The 16,043-nt window shown below is 43.7% G+C and overlaps 1 protein-coding gene across 1 annotated transcript in view; it reads right to left on the bottom strand.

Moving 5' to 3' along the window:
* NEMP1 (nuclear envelope integral membrane protein 1) overlaps nt 1-6,016 on the bottom strand; it is a 29,464-nt gene extending 23,448 nt beyond the window's left edge. Inside the window, exon 1 of the mRNA XM_036251534.1 lies at nt 5,890-6,016. Coding sequence (XP_036107427.1) covers nt 5,890-6,016 — 127 coding nt within the window. The remainder of the gene's footprint in view (nt 1-5,889) is intronic.
* Nucleotides 6,017-16,043: the final 10,027 nt, after the last annotated feature.

Here is a 16,043-nt window from a genome sequence, read left to right as displayed (position 1 = left end):
TAATCCTTACCCGAGGACATTTTTCCATATTTTGTTCGGATAGAGTGGGAGGGAAAGAGAAACATCAACGTGAAAGGGACACATCGAGTGTCTGCGACCCGCACGACCCAACCAGAGCAGGGGACAAACTGCAACCGAGGTACGTGCCCTTAGCGGGAACCGAACCCGGGTCTCTCTGAACCACAGGCCGACACTCTAACCGCTGAGCCAAACCAGCCAGGGCAAAACATATTTTTAAAAAATATATTGTATTTACAAATTTTTAAAAAGACAAGATTCACACTTATTAAGCCCTTTCCCACAGCACCAAGTAACATAATACCATACCTTTTCAAGCCCATTATTATTTTCAAGAGGGTAGGATAGTAAGATAAAAATAATGTACCAATAATACAGGCCACTTGAAACAATGCCAAGAAAAGGCAATGGTGTTTTTAAACTAACTCTAAATTTTCCAACGTCATTTTTCCTAAAGAAATCAAACTTTTTTATAAAAAGCAACATGTTTTAAAATCTAGTTCTTCCTTTTCCCAAGTTCCACATCATTTAAGGGAAAGAACTGTAAATAAGTAAGTAAACAAACAAACCTCTTTAATAGCAACCTCCTGTGCAAATCAGCACCTTGGCCAGCCACATCTTTGGAAATTCATTGAGAAATAAAATACCAATTCAGCCTAAAAGGATAATCTGTGGAAACAATCACCACTCCAGCTATAGCGTAATTTGTTAGAAACACAGAACTTAAACCAAATAACCTTAAACCTGTACAAGTTGTCAAAATGTTCATGATAGAACGCTGTGCTTCTCATAGCAAAAGGACACCACCTTTCTTTCCCTCCCTAAAATGAGTCAGTCAGCATGTTAAAAAGCAGAATGGCCCTCCAATTTAGCTTAGTGGTTAGAGCGTTGGTCCGCCGGAGAGCCCTGGGCTGGGTTCCCGCTAAGGGCATGTACCTCGGTTGCAGTTTGTCCCCAGCCCGGTTGAGGTTGTGTGGGTGGCGACCAGTTGATGTGTCTGTCTCACATTAATGTTTCTCTCTTTCTTCCCCCCTCTCTCCCTCCCGCTCTATCTGAAGATGGATGCAAAAGTGTCCTTGGGTGAGGATTAAAAAAAAAAACAGGCAGAATGAATTAAATATTAAGGAAAATGCTTTCTGAACCCAAAGATCTACTTCTTCACAGAAAACTGCCTTCTTACAATTTAATGAATCACAACTTACTTACTTTATTTACCCATAAAGCAGCTATTCAAAGGTTAATAACTTTATGTTTACTTATGATCATTACAAACTTACTTTTCAATCAACAGCACTGATCAATTAACATCTATAGATAGAAGGTAATGAAAATGATTCAGCTCTGGCCAGTTTGGCTCAGCAGAAGGCAGCCGATGGATGTTTCTCTCTCACATCAATGTTTCTATCTCTTTCTCTAAAAAAATCAATACAAACATACCTTTGTTTTTTTATCTTTTTTCTATCCTCACCCGAGGACATTTTTTTGCATTTATCTTCAGACAGAGCAGGAGGGAGAGAGAGAGAAACATCAATGTGAGAGAGACACATCGACTGGTTGCCACCCACACGACCCCAACCGAGGCTGGGGACAAACTGCAACCAAGGTACATGCCCTTAGTGGGAACCGAATCCAGGACTCTCTGGTCCACAGGCTGATGCTCTAACTGCTGAGCCAAACCGGTCCAGAGCGACCTGGGTTTGGTTCTCGCTGGGGGCATGTGCCTCAGTTGCGGTTTGTCCCCGGCCCTGGTTGGGTTGTGTGGGTGGTGGCCACTTGATGTGTCCCTTTCACGTCGATGTTTCTTTCTTTCTCTCTCTTTTTCTTCCTCTCTCTCCCTCCTACTCTATCTAAACAAAAAATGGAAAAATGTCCTCAGGTGAGGATAAAAAACAAATAAATAAAATGTTTTTTTAAAAAAATGATTTATAGTATGTGAGGACCAGAATGGACCCTAAAAAGTTATGAAAAACAATCTCTTCTAACTCTTAAATAGTCTCTATTCATTTCTGTAAGGAGGCAATCCAGTTCATACTTAAAAGCCTCCTTAAAAACTAGCATCTTGCCCTGGCCGGTTTGGCTCAGCAGTTAGAGTGTCGACCTGTGGTCCAGAGAGACCTGGGTTCAGTTCCTGCTAAGGGCACGTACCTCGATTGCAGTTTGTCCCCGGCCCTGCTTGGGTCGTGTGGGTGGCAACCACTCGATATGTCCCTTTCTCTCTCTCTTTCCCTCCCACTCTATCTCAAGATAAAAATACAAAAATGCTCTCAGGTGAGGATAAGGAAAAAAAGGTAAACCCGGCCAGAGTGGCTCGGTTGGTTGAGCATCATCTTATGCACTGAAGGGTTTCTGGTTCCAACCCAGTTGAGGGTTCAATCCTAGGTTGGAGCACATGCAGAAGGCAATCAATCAATGTTTGTCTCTCACACTGACGGGTGTCTCTCTCAGCATGTCCTCCAGTAAGGATTTAAAAAAAGGGGGGGGGGGCAAACAAATGAAAGTTCTGCAATAAATAAACAAGAGTATAAATATATATCCTTAATATATAAAAAAGTTTCTACAAATAATTGTAAAAGTCCACAAAAATCTGCCTGGCTAGCTCAGTGGATGAGCATCAACCCATGAACCAAGAGGTCGCCAGTTCAATTCCAGGTCAGGGCACATGTCCAGGTTGTGGGTCTGATCCCCAGTGAGGGGCATGCAGGAGAAAGCCAATTGATGTTCTCTATCTATGTTTCTTTTTCTTTTTTTTGTAATCCTCACCCGAGGACATTTTTCCATTTTTTGCACAGATGGAGTGGGAGGGAGAGAGAGGAACAGAGAGAGAGAGAGGGGAACATCGATGTGAAAGGGACACATCGAGTGGCTGCCACCCGCACGACCAACCAGGGCCGGGGACAAACTGCAACCGAAGTACATGCCCTTAGCGGGAACCGAACCCAGGTCTCTCCGGACCACAGGCGGATGCTCTAACCGCTGAGCCAAACCGGCCAGGGCTCTATCTATGTTTCTATGTCTCTCACCTTCTCCCTTCCTCTCTCTAAAAATCAATGAAGAAAAAAAATTTTAAAAGTCCACAAAAATGACAATAAATATAAATCATAATAAATAGGCCAAGAACAAGGGACAGAAACTCCAAAAGATTCAAAAGTCAAAACAGAAAATTAAATAGCTAATAAACAGTTTACAGATGCTTCCTCACAAATAATGCAAGAAATGCAAAGTACATTAAGATACTACTTTCAATCTATCAAATTAGCAAAGGTGTTACAGTTTAGAATATCCAGTGCTGTCAAGTGTCACAAGCAAGTATTTGCTGATAGTGGTGCAACCTGACACAACTTTTCAGTAAAGTACTTTAGCAAGATGTTTCAAAGGTCTTAAATATATTTTAGCTATTGATCTAGTAAATCCACGTTTGAGAATCTACCCTAAAAAAAAAAATCCGAATGCAATAAAAAAAGTTATATACAAAGTGTTACCTACAATTAAAAGCTAGAAACAGCCTGGCCCGTATAACTCAGTAGTTAAGTGTTGACCCATGCACCTCTAAGAGGTCGCCGTTTAGATTCCCGATCAGGGCACATGCCCAGGTTTGGGCCAAATCCCCAGTGGGTGGCATGCAGGAGGAGGCCAATTGATGTTCTCTCTGATCGATGTTTCTATTTCTCTCTCTTCCTCTCTCTCTAAAAATCAATAAAAGGGAAAAAAAAAAAAGCTAGAAACACCACAAATATGCAACCAAATGTTTAATCAGAAACATTAAATAAATGATCTGTCCAGATAAGTAAAAATAACATTTATAAAGAATTTTAAGTGATATAGGAAAATGCTTATGCTATAAAATCAAATGAGAAAACTATCCCTGGTAATAACTGATGGCCTCTAGGGAAGAGAACTGGATTGCTGACAGGAATATGAATGTATTATCAATTTTTAAAAATTTTTTAAATTAAAGCATGTGGAAAAATATCTGAAGAAAGTGTGCTAAAATGCCCAGCTGGTGTGGCTCAGTGGTTGAGCGTCGACCCATGCACCAAGTGACAATCATGTAATAGAGAGGACCTTTCTAAAAGTCAGAGGTATCTGAAAACAATGAAGTATCTCAAAAGGCAGGGAGTTCTTTCTCACTGGAAGTTTTTGAAAAATTTGATTACAAAAATAATCTGTTTATTTTACACTACATGGCAAGTACAATGAAGTAGAAAAAACCCTCACTGGTTTAATTCCTGGTCAGGGCACATGCCCAGGTTGTGGGCTCAATCCCCAGTGGGGCGCAGGAGGTAGCCAATCAATGTTCTCTCTCATTGATGTTTCTCTCTCTCTCCCTCTCCTTTCCTCTCTCTCTCAAATCAATAAAGAAAGAAAAAAATTAAAAAAAAAAAAGAAAGTGTGCTAAAATGGATTGCCTCTGCATGGAATAAACAGTGAGGGTTTTTTCTACTTCTTTCTACTTCACTGTACTTGCCATGTAGTGTAAAATAAACAGATTATTTTTGTAATCAAATTTTTCAAAAACTTCCAGTGAGAAAGAACTCCCTGCCTTTTGAGGTACTCCACTGTTTTCAGATACCTCTGACTTTTAGAAAGGTCCTCTCTATTACATGATTGTCATTTTATAGCTGCCACCCACATGATCTATCAGGTCACACATAACAAGTATCATCCCCCAAGTTTACCCTTCTTTCAGCCTATACCTACCTGTCCTTCTCTCCACTAAGGAAACTTAAAGGGATTTCTGATAGAGCTCTATGTAACATTTTTGTGTATATTTTCTCATTCATCCCCACAATCCACAACCCCATTTTAGAGGTTAACTATCTGACCCAAGTTCATTCAGATCATAAACAGCCCTTCAAATAAATGTTACTCTGGGCCCTGCCTCTAGAAAAGTACCTTCCTGGATACCTATTCTCCTCTCCCTTAAATACAAAAAGTTTCAGAAGGACGCTGGGCTTTGGAACTAGATGCATGGATCCTGAGACAACCTTAAAGCTGCTGCTAAAGATAACCATAAGTGGCAACTTGAGATAGGCAACAAACAAGCACAGTATGTGCATACAGAACACAATTATCTTTAACCCCGTGAGTTTCAGCTCCCTTCAGTGAGGTTCCCTTGGAAACCTCACTTTTCTGTTGTGCATTTAACGACAAGGGGGTTCGGATAGATGGAGGTTCTTACAATCTAGGTTTTCTGTATTAGAGCAGAAAGGGAAAAGTTTCAACGCAGTCCAAAGCCAATTATCCAGTAGTATCAAATAAATTTGCTTAAGGAATTAAATTTCCAAAAGAAAACTATTCGTGCTAAATGGCGCTTGTATTTTTTTTTTCCCCTGACATGAGAATTCAACGGCTCCAGGTCCATTCTGTAGGGTTTGTAGGAGCCAGGACCTTACAAGGACAGAAGACATTAGATAGAGATTACTGCATTTCAGCCACGCATACCTCAAATCCTGATAAAGCATACACTCAGAAGGTGTTGCTAATCTGCTGTATGAATGGGATGCTCCCTTTGCAGCGGCAGCTCTGCCTACCCGGAAAGATCTTCGGGTCTCCCTCCTTTTAACCAGGAAACTCGAGGAGGCCCTTGCAGCGCAACGCAGCCCCTGGGACCGCTTCTCACCTAGTTCAGGCCTCCCTTCCTGTCTCTGCCAAAATGCTCCAGGCTCCTCCCCACTCTGGGCAGCTCCACCACGCTGCCCCAGGCCCTGACCCCTTAGTGCCGACGCCCATTCTCCGACGACCAAGCTTCTTTCTCTCCGTACGCCCGCGCCACTCCGCAGAGTAACTGGCCGCGCCCCGGAACGCTCCCCACTTCTCTGAATGTAACCCCCTCGACACCCGCCCCCTTGGCAGCTGCTGCCCCGGCAGTACCTGTGCCGCAGACGAAGCAGCTAGAGAGAACCAGGAGCAGCCGCACTGCCCCACCGCAACCCGTCCGCCCGCCCCAGGGCCCGGCATCAACTGCAGGAGAGACCGCCACTTTCATTCCTCCCGCCATAGTCGCCTTACGCCTCCACCTCCTCACGTGTCTCTCCCCAGCAACTAATCCCGAACAGGCAGGGCCAGCAACCTATCCGTTACAAGACCCGCCCCATAACAACCAATCGGATTAGCGGAGCTTTCAACACGCAGTCCCTTTACGGACCCTCTAATCTTGCCTCTAAGCAACTGATATGAAAGGGCGGGAGCAGCAGCTTTCCTCCTATTAGAATACAGTTCTCACAGTAGCAATGGCGACAGGAAGATTCCACCCTTTAACATGCTTCCGTCTCCAGTTTATTTACAACTGGTGCAATTGACGGTAAGTTTAGCCAATAGAAAACGAGAATGGGCGAAGCCTCCTCGACCAAACTTGGTATTTCCATGGAAATTGTCTCAAGTTCCTTCTGTTTTCCTTCTTTCTTTTTTATCACGATTTTTTTTATAAATGGGAAATTTATAGTTGAGAGCCGTATATAAGTAGTGTCCTGACGGGACAATTTTTTAAAGATGATGGTGTCTTCCAAAGTCCTAAATGATTTAAAACAGAAGTCACAAAAAAAATGTGCTGTGTTTTATAGGAATAAATATCAGCATTTAAAAAGGTAGTCATTGCCCTGGCCAGTTTGGCTCAGCGGTAGAAGCGTCAACCCGCGGACCAGAGAGGCCCAGGTTCGGTTCCCACTAAGGGCACATACCTCAGTTGTAGTTTGTCTCCGGACCTGTTTGGGGTCGTGTGGGTGGCAACCAGTCAATGTGTCTCTCTCACATTAATGTTTCTCTCTCTCTCTTCCTCCATTTCTCCCTCTGGCTCAATCTCAAGATAAATGCAAATGTGCTCCAGTGAGGATAAAAAAAAATGTTGTCAGCCAAGCTGGTGTTACTCAGTGGATTGAGAGTCATCCCATGGACTGAGAGATCCTGGTTTGATTCCTAGTAAGGGCATATGCCCAGGTTGTGGGCTCGGTCCCCAGTAGGGGGCATGCAGTAGGAGGATAGATGTTTCGCTTTCACATGGATGTTTCTCTCTCTATCCTTTCCATTCTGTCTAAAAAATAATTTAAGAAAACATATATTTTTGCCCTGGCCGGTTTGGCTCAGCGGTTAGAGCGTCGGCCTGCGGTCAGAGAGACCCGGGTTCGGTTCCCGCTAAGGGCAGTACCTCGGTTGCAGTTTGTCCCCGGCCCTGGTCGGTCTTGCAGGTGGCAGCCACTCGATGTGTTCCTTTCACGTCGATGTTTCTCTCTCTCTCTCTCTTCCTCTCTCTCCCTCCCACTCTGCCTGAACAAAAAATGGAAAAATGGCCCTGGCCGGTTTGGCTCAGCAGTTAGAGCGTCGGCCTGCGGTCCAGAGAGACCCGGGTTCGGTTCCCGCTAAGGGCACGTACTTCGGTTGCAGTTTGTCCCCGGCCCTGGTTGGTCGTGCGGGTGGCAGCCACTCGATGTGTCCCTTCACGTCGATGTTTCTCTCTCTCTCTCTCCCTTCCTCTCTCTCCCTCCCACTCTATCTGTACAAAAAAAAAAATGGAAAAATATCCTCGGGTGAGGACAAAAAAAAAAAAAAAAAGAAGAAAAAAAAAAAAAAATGGAAAAATGCCCTCGGGTGAGGATAAAAAAAAAAAAAAAGAAAACATATATTTTTTAAAAAGATAAAAATGTAGTCATAGGAAATTGTTTTAATAGAAATGAATGTGAAGATTAAGAAAAAGTTTTTATTCCTCATAACATCTTGTGAGGCAAATACCATTTCAATTTAAGAAGAAGCCAAGATGCCCTGGCTAATTTGGCTCAACTGTTAGAGAGTGGGTCCGTGGACAAGAGTCATGAGTTTGAAGAGTCACGGGTTCGAGTTCAAAGAGTCATGGGTTCGATTCCGGTACAAGGCACGTACCTTGGTTGCCATTTGTCCCCAGTCCTGGTTGGGGTCGTGCAGGAGGCAACCAGTCGATGTTTCTCTCTCTCTCTCTCCTTCCCTTCTTCCCTCCCACTCTATCTGAAAATCAATGAAAAAATATCCTAGGGTGAGGATTTTTAAAAGAAGCAGCAGCAGCCAAGGCAGTTCTGGCAGGGTAGCTTAATTGGTTATAGCGTCCTTCTGATGTACCAAAGCTGCAGGTATGATCCCTGGCCAGGTCACATAGAAGAATCAACCAATGAAAGCATAACTAAGTGGAACAACAAATCAATGTTTTTCTTTCTCTCCCTCCCTATCTCTCTCAAATCAATAAAATAAAATTTTTGTTTAAAGAGAAAAAGAAGAAGCCAAGGCTAAGAAAGGTAAAGGAACCTGCCCAAGATTGCATAGTTAGTTGGGCTGGACTGTGGTTCCAACCCAAGTCTTAATATTACAAAGCCTGGCCCGGCTGGTGTGGCTCACTGGTTGAGCATCAACCCATGCACCAAGAGGTCACTGGTTCAATTCTCAGTCAGGGCACATGCCCAGGTTGTGGGCTTGATCTCCAATTGGGGGCATGCAGGAGGAGGCCAGTCAATGTTCTCTCTCATCGATGTTTCTCTCTCTCCCTCTCCCTTCCTCTCTCTCTAAAATCAATAAAGAAAAAAATATTTTTTAAAAAAATTACAAAGCCTGAGTTCTTTCCATACATCAAGCTGCTTCTCATTAAATAATTTCACACAGTGTTGGCCTAACAGGGTGTACATAATAGGTGTTCAGTAAATGTTAGTAAAAATTGAAGCATCCTTTACATATATATATATTGATTTTTAGAGAGAAAGGAAGGGAGAAGGAGAGAAACATTGTTATGAGAGCAGAACAATTATCGATCAGCTGGCTGCCTCCTGCACACCCTCTACTGTTTGAGCCCACATCCTGGGCATGTGACCTGACCCGAAATCAAACCAGCAACCTTTTGTAGCATGAGATGATGACCAACCAACTGAGCCACACCAGCCAAAGCAAAGCATCTTATTTTTTAAGAGGAGCTGAGTGGTGGGTAGGAACACTAGAGATGACAGAACCTAATGAGTTGAAGAGAAAGTCAGGGAAGGAGGTAACTGCTGGGGATTGTTTGAGCTTTTAGAAACAAGGAATTTTTTTTTTTTTTTTCCCAATCCTCACCTGAGGACATTTTTCCATTTATCCTCAGATACAGTAGGAGGGAGAGAGAGAGAGAGAGAGAAACATCGATGTGAGAGAAACACATTGACTGGTCACCTCCCACACGACCCCTACCAGGGCCAGGGACGAACCGCAACCAAGGCATGTGCCCTTGACCGGAATCAAACCTGAGACTCTCTGATCTGAAGGTCAAAGCTCCAACCACTAAGCCAAATCAGCCAGGGAAAAACAAGGAATTTTTAAAAAATCAAAATGGGGCTAAGCTATGAGCAAGAGAAGAAATTTTATGCTCATAAAAAAAAGTCTAGCCAGGCCGGTGTGGCTAAGTGGTTGAGCACTGACCCATGCACCAAGAGGTTGCAGGTTTGATTCCCAGTCGGGGCACATGTCCAGGTTGTGGGCCTAATCCCCAGTAGGGGGCATGCAGGAGGCAGCCAATTGATGTTCTCTCTCATCAATGTTTCTATCTCTCTCTCTCTCCTTTTCTCTCTCTCTAGAAATCAATAAAGGAAAAGAAAAAAGAAAAGTCTAGGCCACCCCTGAGACAATGGTCACCCTATGTCTCACACACACAGTCCCTTGGCTGACCTATAGAGGTCAATATCAACAGTAATAAATCACATTGATATTAGGTACCCTTGATAGCATGTGATCAAAATGGCATTTTACCTCTGTGGTTTTCCTCCCTCAAACCATAAAACTAATATAATCATGACAAAAACATTAAACAAATTCCAACAGAGGGGCATCCTATAAAATACCTGGCAAATAATCCTTAAAACTGCCAAGATCATCAAAAAGAAGAAAAGTTTGAGAAACTGTAACAGCTAAGAGGAGCCTAAGGAAACATGAGAACCAAATATAATATGGTATCATGTATGGGATCCTAGAACAGAAAAAAAAAATAGGTAAAAACTAGGGAAATCTGAATAAACTATAGACTTTTAGTTAATGACAATATAGTAATACTGATTCATTAATGGTGGCAAATGTATCCATACTAATATAATAATAGTGGAAACTGCATGTGGGGTGTATGGGAACTCTTTGTACTATCTTCTCAATTTTTTGCAAACCTAAAGCTGTTTTAAAAACAATTTGTGTATGGCCAAGAGACATATGAAGAAATGCTCAACATCACTAATCATCAGAGAGATGCAAATTAAAACAACAATGAGGTATCACCTCACACCTGTCAGAATGGCCGCCATCAACAAATCATCAAACAACAAGTGTTGGCGAGGGTGTGGAGAAAAGGGGACTCTAATACACTGCTGGTGGGAATGCAGACTGGTGCAGCCGCTATGGAAAACAATATCGTGGTACCTCAAAAAATTAAAAATTGAACTTCCATTTGACCCATTGATCCCACTGCTGGGAATATACCCTAAGAAGCCTGAAACACCAATCAGGAAGAATATATGTACCCCCATGTTCATAGCAGCACTATTTACAATAGCTAAGATCTGGAAACAGCCCAAGTGTCCACCAGTAGACGAATGGATAAAAAAGCTGTGGTACATATACACAATGGAGTACTATGCAGCGGTGAGAAAGAAAGATCTCTTATCCTTTGAGACGACATGGAGGGACCTGGAAAGTATTATCTTAAGTGAAAGAAGCCAAGCAGAAAAAGACAAATACCACATGATCTCACTTATATACGGAATATAATGAACATAACAGTCTGAGGAATACAGTAGACCCAGACACATGGAAGTAGGGCACAGACTGACATCCCTTAGAAGAGGGGATGGGGGGTGGGGGGTGGGAAGAGATAAACCACAGAACTTATATGCATGTATGCATGACCAATGGACATGGACAACTAAGCCGGGGACAGGGTGGAGGGGGGGGGGTGCCAATGGGGTAAAAAGGTAAAATATCTGTAACAAAAAAATAAATAAAAATTCATAAAAAAAAAAAAAACAATTTGTGTATACATGCACACACACACACACACACACTTCATTTCCTACCAGTCCCCAAATTCTCACCATTCAGAGCTCACACTTTGATTTTAACTAAAGGCCAGAGAACCAGGGAACTAATTCCAGGTTTGGGAACTAATTCCAGAAGATCACTGACCACTTACTACTAAAATGAAAAAATGAGGTGTACAGTAATATGACTGGTTGTTTATAAATACTTCACATCTTACCTTCCAAATGAATTCTGTCACTTCATAGTAATCACTCAAGATGTTTTTTTTCCATCCTCACCCGAAGACATTTTTCCATTTTTTGTTCAGATAGAGTGGGAGGGAGAGAGAGGAAGCGAGAGAGAGAAAAACATTGGCGTGAAAGGGACACATCGAATGGCTTCCACCCGCACAACCAACCAGGGTCGGGGACAAACTGCAACCAAGATATGCGCCCTTAGCAGGAACTGAACCTGGGTCTCTCTGGACCACAGGCCAACGCTCTAACCACTGAGCCAAACTGGCCAGGGCTCAAGATGTTTTTAGCATTGTTTTAATAATGACGACACTGCTCAAAACACTTTGAGACTCATCTTCAGAGCCTATAGCATACACTGGAATGAATATTCATTATCTGCAGGTGGATCTCATTTATGCAAATAACCAAAAGAACGCAAGCCAAGACTGATGACTAAATGGGGTGGGAAATCTGGGTAGCAAATGTGTTTCATCAATTTTTTTGGATTTTAGAAAGGTAATATGGTGCATATATAATGTAAAGCAACATCCCAACAGGGTCTGAGGCAGTACCCTATAACTGAACAAACGTATTTCTGCAATGAGATATATGAATATTCACACTGGGATAAACCTGTGTGATAAACAAAAACTATAAATTACCTCATCTAAGTTTTGGTCAGTTCTGCCACAAAATAAGTTCAGGTCAAATTAGGTTCTGTCATCAAATGAGTTATGAAAAACTCATTTCATAATTTTTTAAATTTAGAAAAAGAATTGCGAACGATGAATATTTGATGAAGACAATTCCCAAAGTTTTGAGAAGGAGCACTCTATTCTATTTACTCCATCACCCAAGTTAGAAGCCCAAGAGTCACCCTAACCCTTCTCTTTCCCCAATCCTTTAGCCACTCAATCACCAAGTCTTATTGATTTGAATCTTTTGAAATCTCTCCTTTCCTCTCTATCTCATGCCAGTGATTTAGTCCAGCACCTTGAGATCTCTTACATTTTAGTTTTCTTCAAGCTGGCCTCCCTGTTTCTGCAGCCATAAAACCCTTCCTCCACATTACTCCTAAGTGCAGATCTGACCTTTTCACTCCCATGTTACAAAGTCTTTATGGTTCCACAGTATCTTCTGTGATGAAGTCTAGGGTCCTTAGTATAATCCAAAACATAGATGTAAAGAAACAACTACAGCAATGCTATTCAAAGTTTGTTACCAATCTGCAATGAAACAATTTCAAAAATTAAATGTAAACATTTAGAAACTTTTACAGAAACTTGACAGAAATTTTATATTTATTGAGGCTAATAAAAATGGGGATTTTATTTCATTTTTCTAATAACTCACTTTTTGTGTATTTTATAGAAGTAGTGGATAATAGATTGGAATTTTTAAAAATTTGTCCTTTACCATAGTTTGAGAAGTCCTAGTCTATAATTTTTTTTTTCTAATATGTTTTTATTGATTTTTTGGAGAGAAAGAGAGAAAGAAACATCCATCAGCTGCCTCCCGCAGGCCTCCTACTGGGGATCCAGCCCACAACCCAGGCATGTGTCCTGACTGGGAATTGAACTGGGACTTCTCAGTTCATGGGAGGACGTTCAATCCTCTGAGCCACACTGGCTGGGCCCTAGTCTATAATCTTAATGAAAGGGTTTTGTACACCTTCTTGGGCTCCTCTTTACCACCACCACCCACCCCCCCATCCAGCAACAATGAACAGTTTCCAATTTCTCAAACATATCATTCTGTTTCATATGTCCATGTAAGTTTACATTCTGCTCTCTCTGATTTGACCACCCCTTCCTCCTGGAAATCTCCTATTCAGAATTCAAAATCCTAAGCTGCATTGTCATCACCTCCTTTGGATGCCTGCCTAAAGGTGTCCCTCACAACTCCAGGCAGAATAGATCACTTGCCCCCTATCCTATGGTCATTTGTTTGTACCCCTGTTATAGCACTACATTGTAATTATTTGTTTATATGTCTATCTCCTCTACTAGTCTAGGAGTTCCTTAAAAGCAATTCCTTTGTCTCTTTGAGGAGTAAAGCATCTCTTGTAAGATGACTAAATTGAAGGATAACATTCCTTAGACTATAATTCTAACATGTTACTGAAAGAGGAAAAAAAGGAGGATCATTACTTTATGTTTATATTTCTCTACTGCTAGCAAGGATTTCAAACAAATCTTTTTGGACGTGGACATGAATTAATTTACCAGAATACTGGACATTTTAAAAGAACAAGGAGCCAGACTTGTGAAATTTACCGGACACTTAAAGAAGAAAGGAGACATGGAAAACAAATTTCTTCACTTGAAAATTTCTTTTTTTGTGTGTGTGGTATGTGCCCCTTGCAGGAACCGAACCCGGGACTCTCTGGTTCAGAGACCAATGCTCAACCGCTGAGCCAAACTGGCCAGGGATTCACTTGAAGACTTTTGCCCAGGTTCAGCTCCTTTTGGAGCAAAATCTTTCAAGTGCCCTTTGCAAAGTTGCTGAGGCCTGGAAACAGCATCATCTTACTCATTCATTTCAGAGGGCCTACCAGATGTGACACCAACCCAGGAAACGTCCTCGGCTGAGGGTGAAACAAGCAACTATAATTGAATTGTGTACAGAGAGCCACGAGGCCACTGAGGGATGAGAGGAATTATTCTGCCTAGAGTGGGTGCACGAAGGAAAGGGTCCAGGAAGGTGACATTTAAGCCAGACCTTGCTGAATGAGTTTGATTTAGCCCGGTGAAAAATTGGGGGCAGGAGGGAAGTGAGCAAAGCAAACTGCTAGATGAAAATCTACGCTGCCTAGCAATGACAGTCCTGGTTCCAAATTTCCTCGTCTTTCACACATTTTCTTCACAATCTTTTCTCCTTTTCTTGGAGAACTGGGACTGAGGATACTGTTTCCCTTCCTGGAAAAAACCAGTGTTGACAATAAATTAATCAGCCAATTATTTATTAATAAAGTATACATAATAAGTCAATTGATTAAACGGGATCCGATGCTTGGCTCTCCATGCCTCTGAGAACTCTGACGTAGGAGTGGAGGGAGCAGGTGAGTCAGGTAGGGAAGTGGTCCTGAGCCACCCTGGGGAAAATGGGGCCCATAGAGAAAAAGAGAAGAAATGAAGATCTTTGTATTTATCTCAAGCTTTTTTGTCATCTCCCCCACCCCCCTGCCCCTTATCTTTGTTTTTTACAGTTTCTCATAGTCTTAGCCTCTCTGTCTCTGTCGTTCCTTTTGCTAAAGACTGGAAATTCCTTGTTCTCAAGGCAAGGGAGTAGGAGGGGAGTTGGGGGTGGTAGGAGTGGGAGGGAAGCCAGAACAGACATCTCAGCAGCTCTGGCTCCCTGGCCTCTGGCGGGGCTTGACAAACCAATGATTTTTTTAAATGATTAATGTACATATTTTTTAATCCACACATAGGGGCTCACACTCACATACAAACCTAGACAGAGACACGGATACACAAGTAGATGTAAAGAAACACGTAAATACATAATCTCAGGGTACAGAGGCATAAACTGACGACCGCACCTTAAATTTGCTTAGCATTTTACAATTTACAGAGTTTTCATATACATTCTCTCTTTTGATCCTCAGACAACCCTGAAAAACAAAGATACAAAGCTTGGGAGGTTCGCACCCAGATAGACCTCTTCAGAGTCCCTAGGGGAGTGGGCAGTCCTGATTAGCGGGATTTTTCTCCCCTCATCCCTCTGTGGTCAAGTACCCGCCCCTGTAGCGAAGAGTGGAATCGGCTCCTCCCTCCTACTCTTTCCTGGGCGAGGACCCGGGCGCCCGGAGCCCAGTTGGTAACTGCCCCTTGCTTCACGCCCTACTCCGCCCTCTTCCCGGGTCCTGCGTCTTCCTCCGATCCGGGGGCTCTGCGCCACCCCAATGGGGCAGGTGGGAGGGAGGGGGGGGTGCCTCCAGCAAAGGCTGCGTGGGCGGAGGATGTGCGTCACGGGGAGCGTGGGCAGAGGGAGGGAGGAGGCACGTGGAAACCCGCGGCCAGTGGCTGGCAGCCCGGGCTCCAAAATAACTAGAGGGAAGTGGGGGAGGGGCACCCATACATATCAAAGGGGTTCGCGGTGTGCCCCTCCAGGGAGCCTTCCTGTCGCGGGCTAGCGGATGGGGGGACCGGACTCAGCTCTTCTTATCACTACCCCCTACACTGTGTTTGGGGCTTAATGGAATGGGGAAAAGACTTAGCTACTGAAATCTCCCCTTCCCCAGAGATACACCCCTCCTCTCTTGCCCCCAGCGGCGACAGAAAGGTTCTCTCCCTAGGCCCAAATGTAGAACCAACCCCCGCCCACGCCGCCCAGGCCTTGCCGGGCCACTCAGAAGTGCGGAATGGTGGGGCGGGACGGAGGTTTCGGGTTAGGGGGGACTTTGCCATTGGCCTGTCCGCTCTCTTCCCTCCCCCTCCCCCCCCCCGCCTTCATTTCCTCCGGGCCTGCAGCCGCAGGGCCAGGCGCACAGAGCCCCAGCCTGTCCACCCCCGCCCCCCAAGCCCTCCCTGCCGTGGGCGGCAGTGTAATGGGAACCAGATGGGGCTAGGAGAAATAGAGTGGGGGAGGGGGTGGGTTGTGGAGGGAGATTTGGCTCTACGGAGGGAGATCAGGCTTCACGTAGGGATCCGCCTGGTACCCTCCTGGCCTTCTGCCCTCCTGCCCATCTTCCACTAGCCTCTCTGAGGAAGTCCCCTAACAGACGACCCCAGAAGGGTTGTCTTCCATATCCCAGCTTTGCCACACATAATTCCCCAGGAGCAGGTTCTCATCCACAGCAAATAG

The sequence above is a fragment of the Molossus molossus genome, unplaced genomic scaffold (assembly GCF_014108415.1).
Source record: "Molossus molossus isolate mMolMol1 unplaced genomic scaffold, mMolMol1.p scaffold_m16_p_10, whole genome shotgun sequence".
Lineage (NCBI taxonomy): Eukaryota > Metazoa > Chordata > Mammalia > Chiroptera > Molossidae > Molossus > Molossus molossus.
Note: the sequence above shows the minus strand (reverse complement) of the source record. Positions and strands in the feature narration are given on the sequence as shown.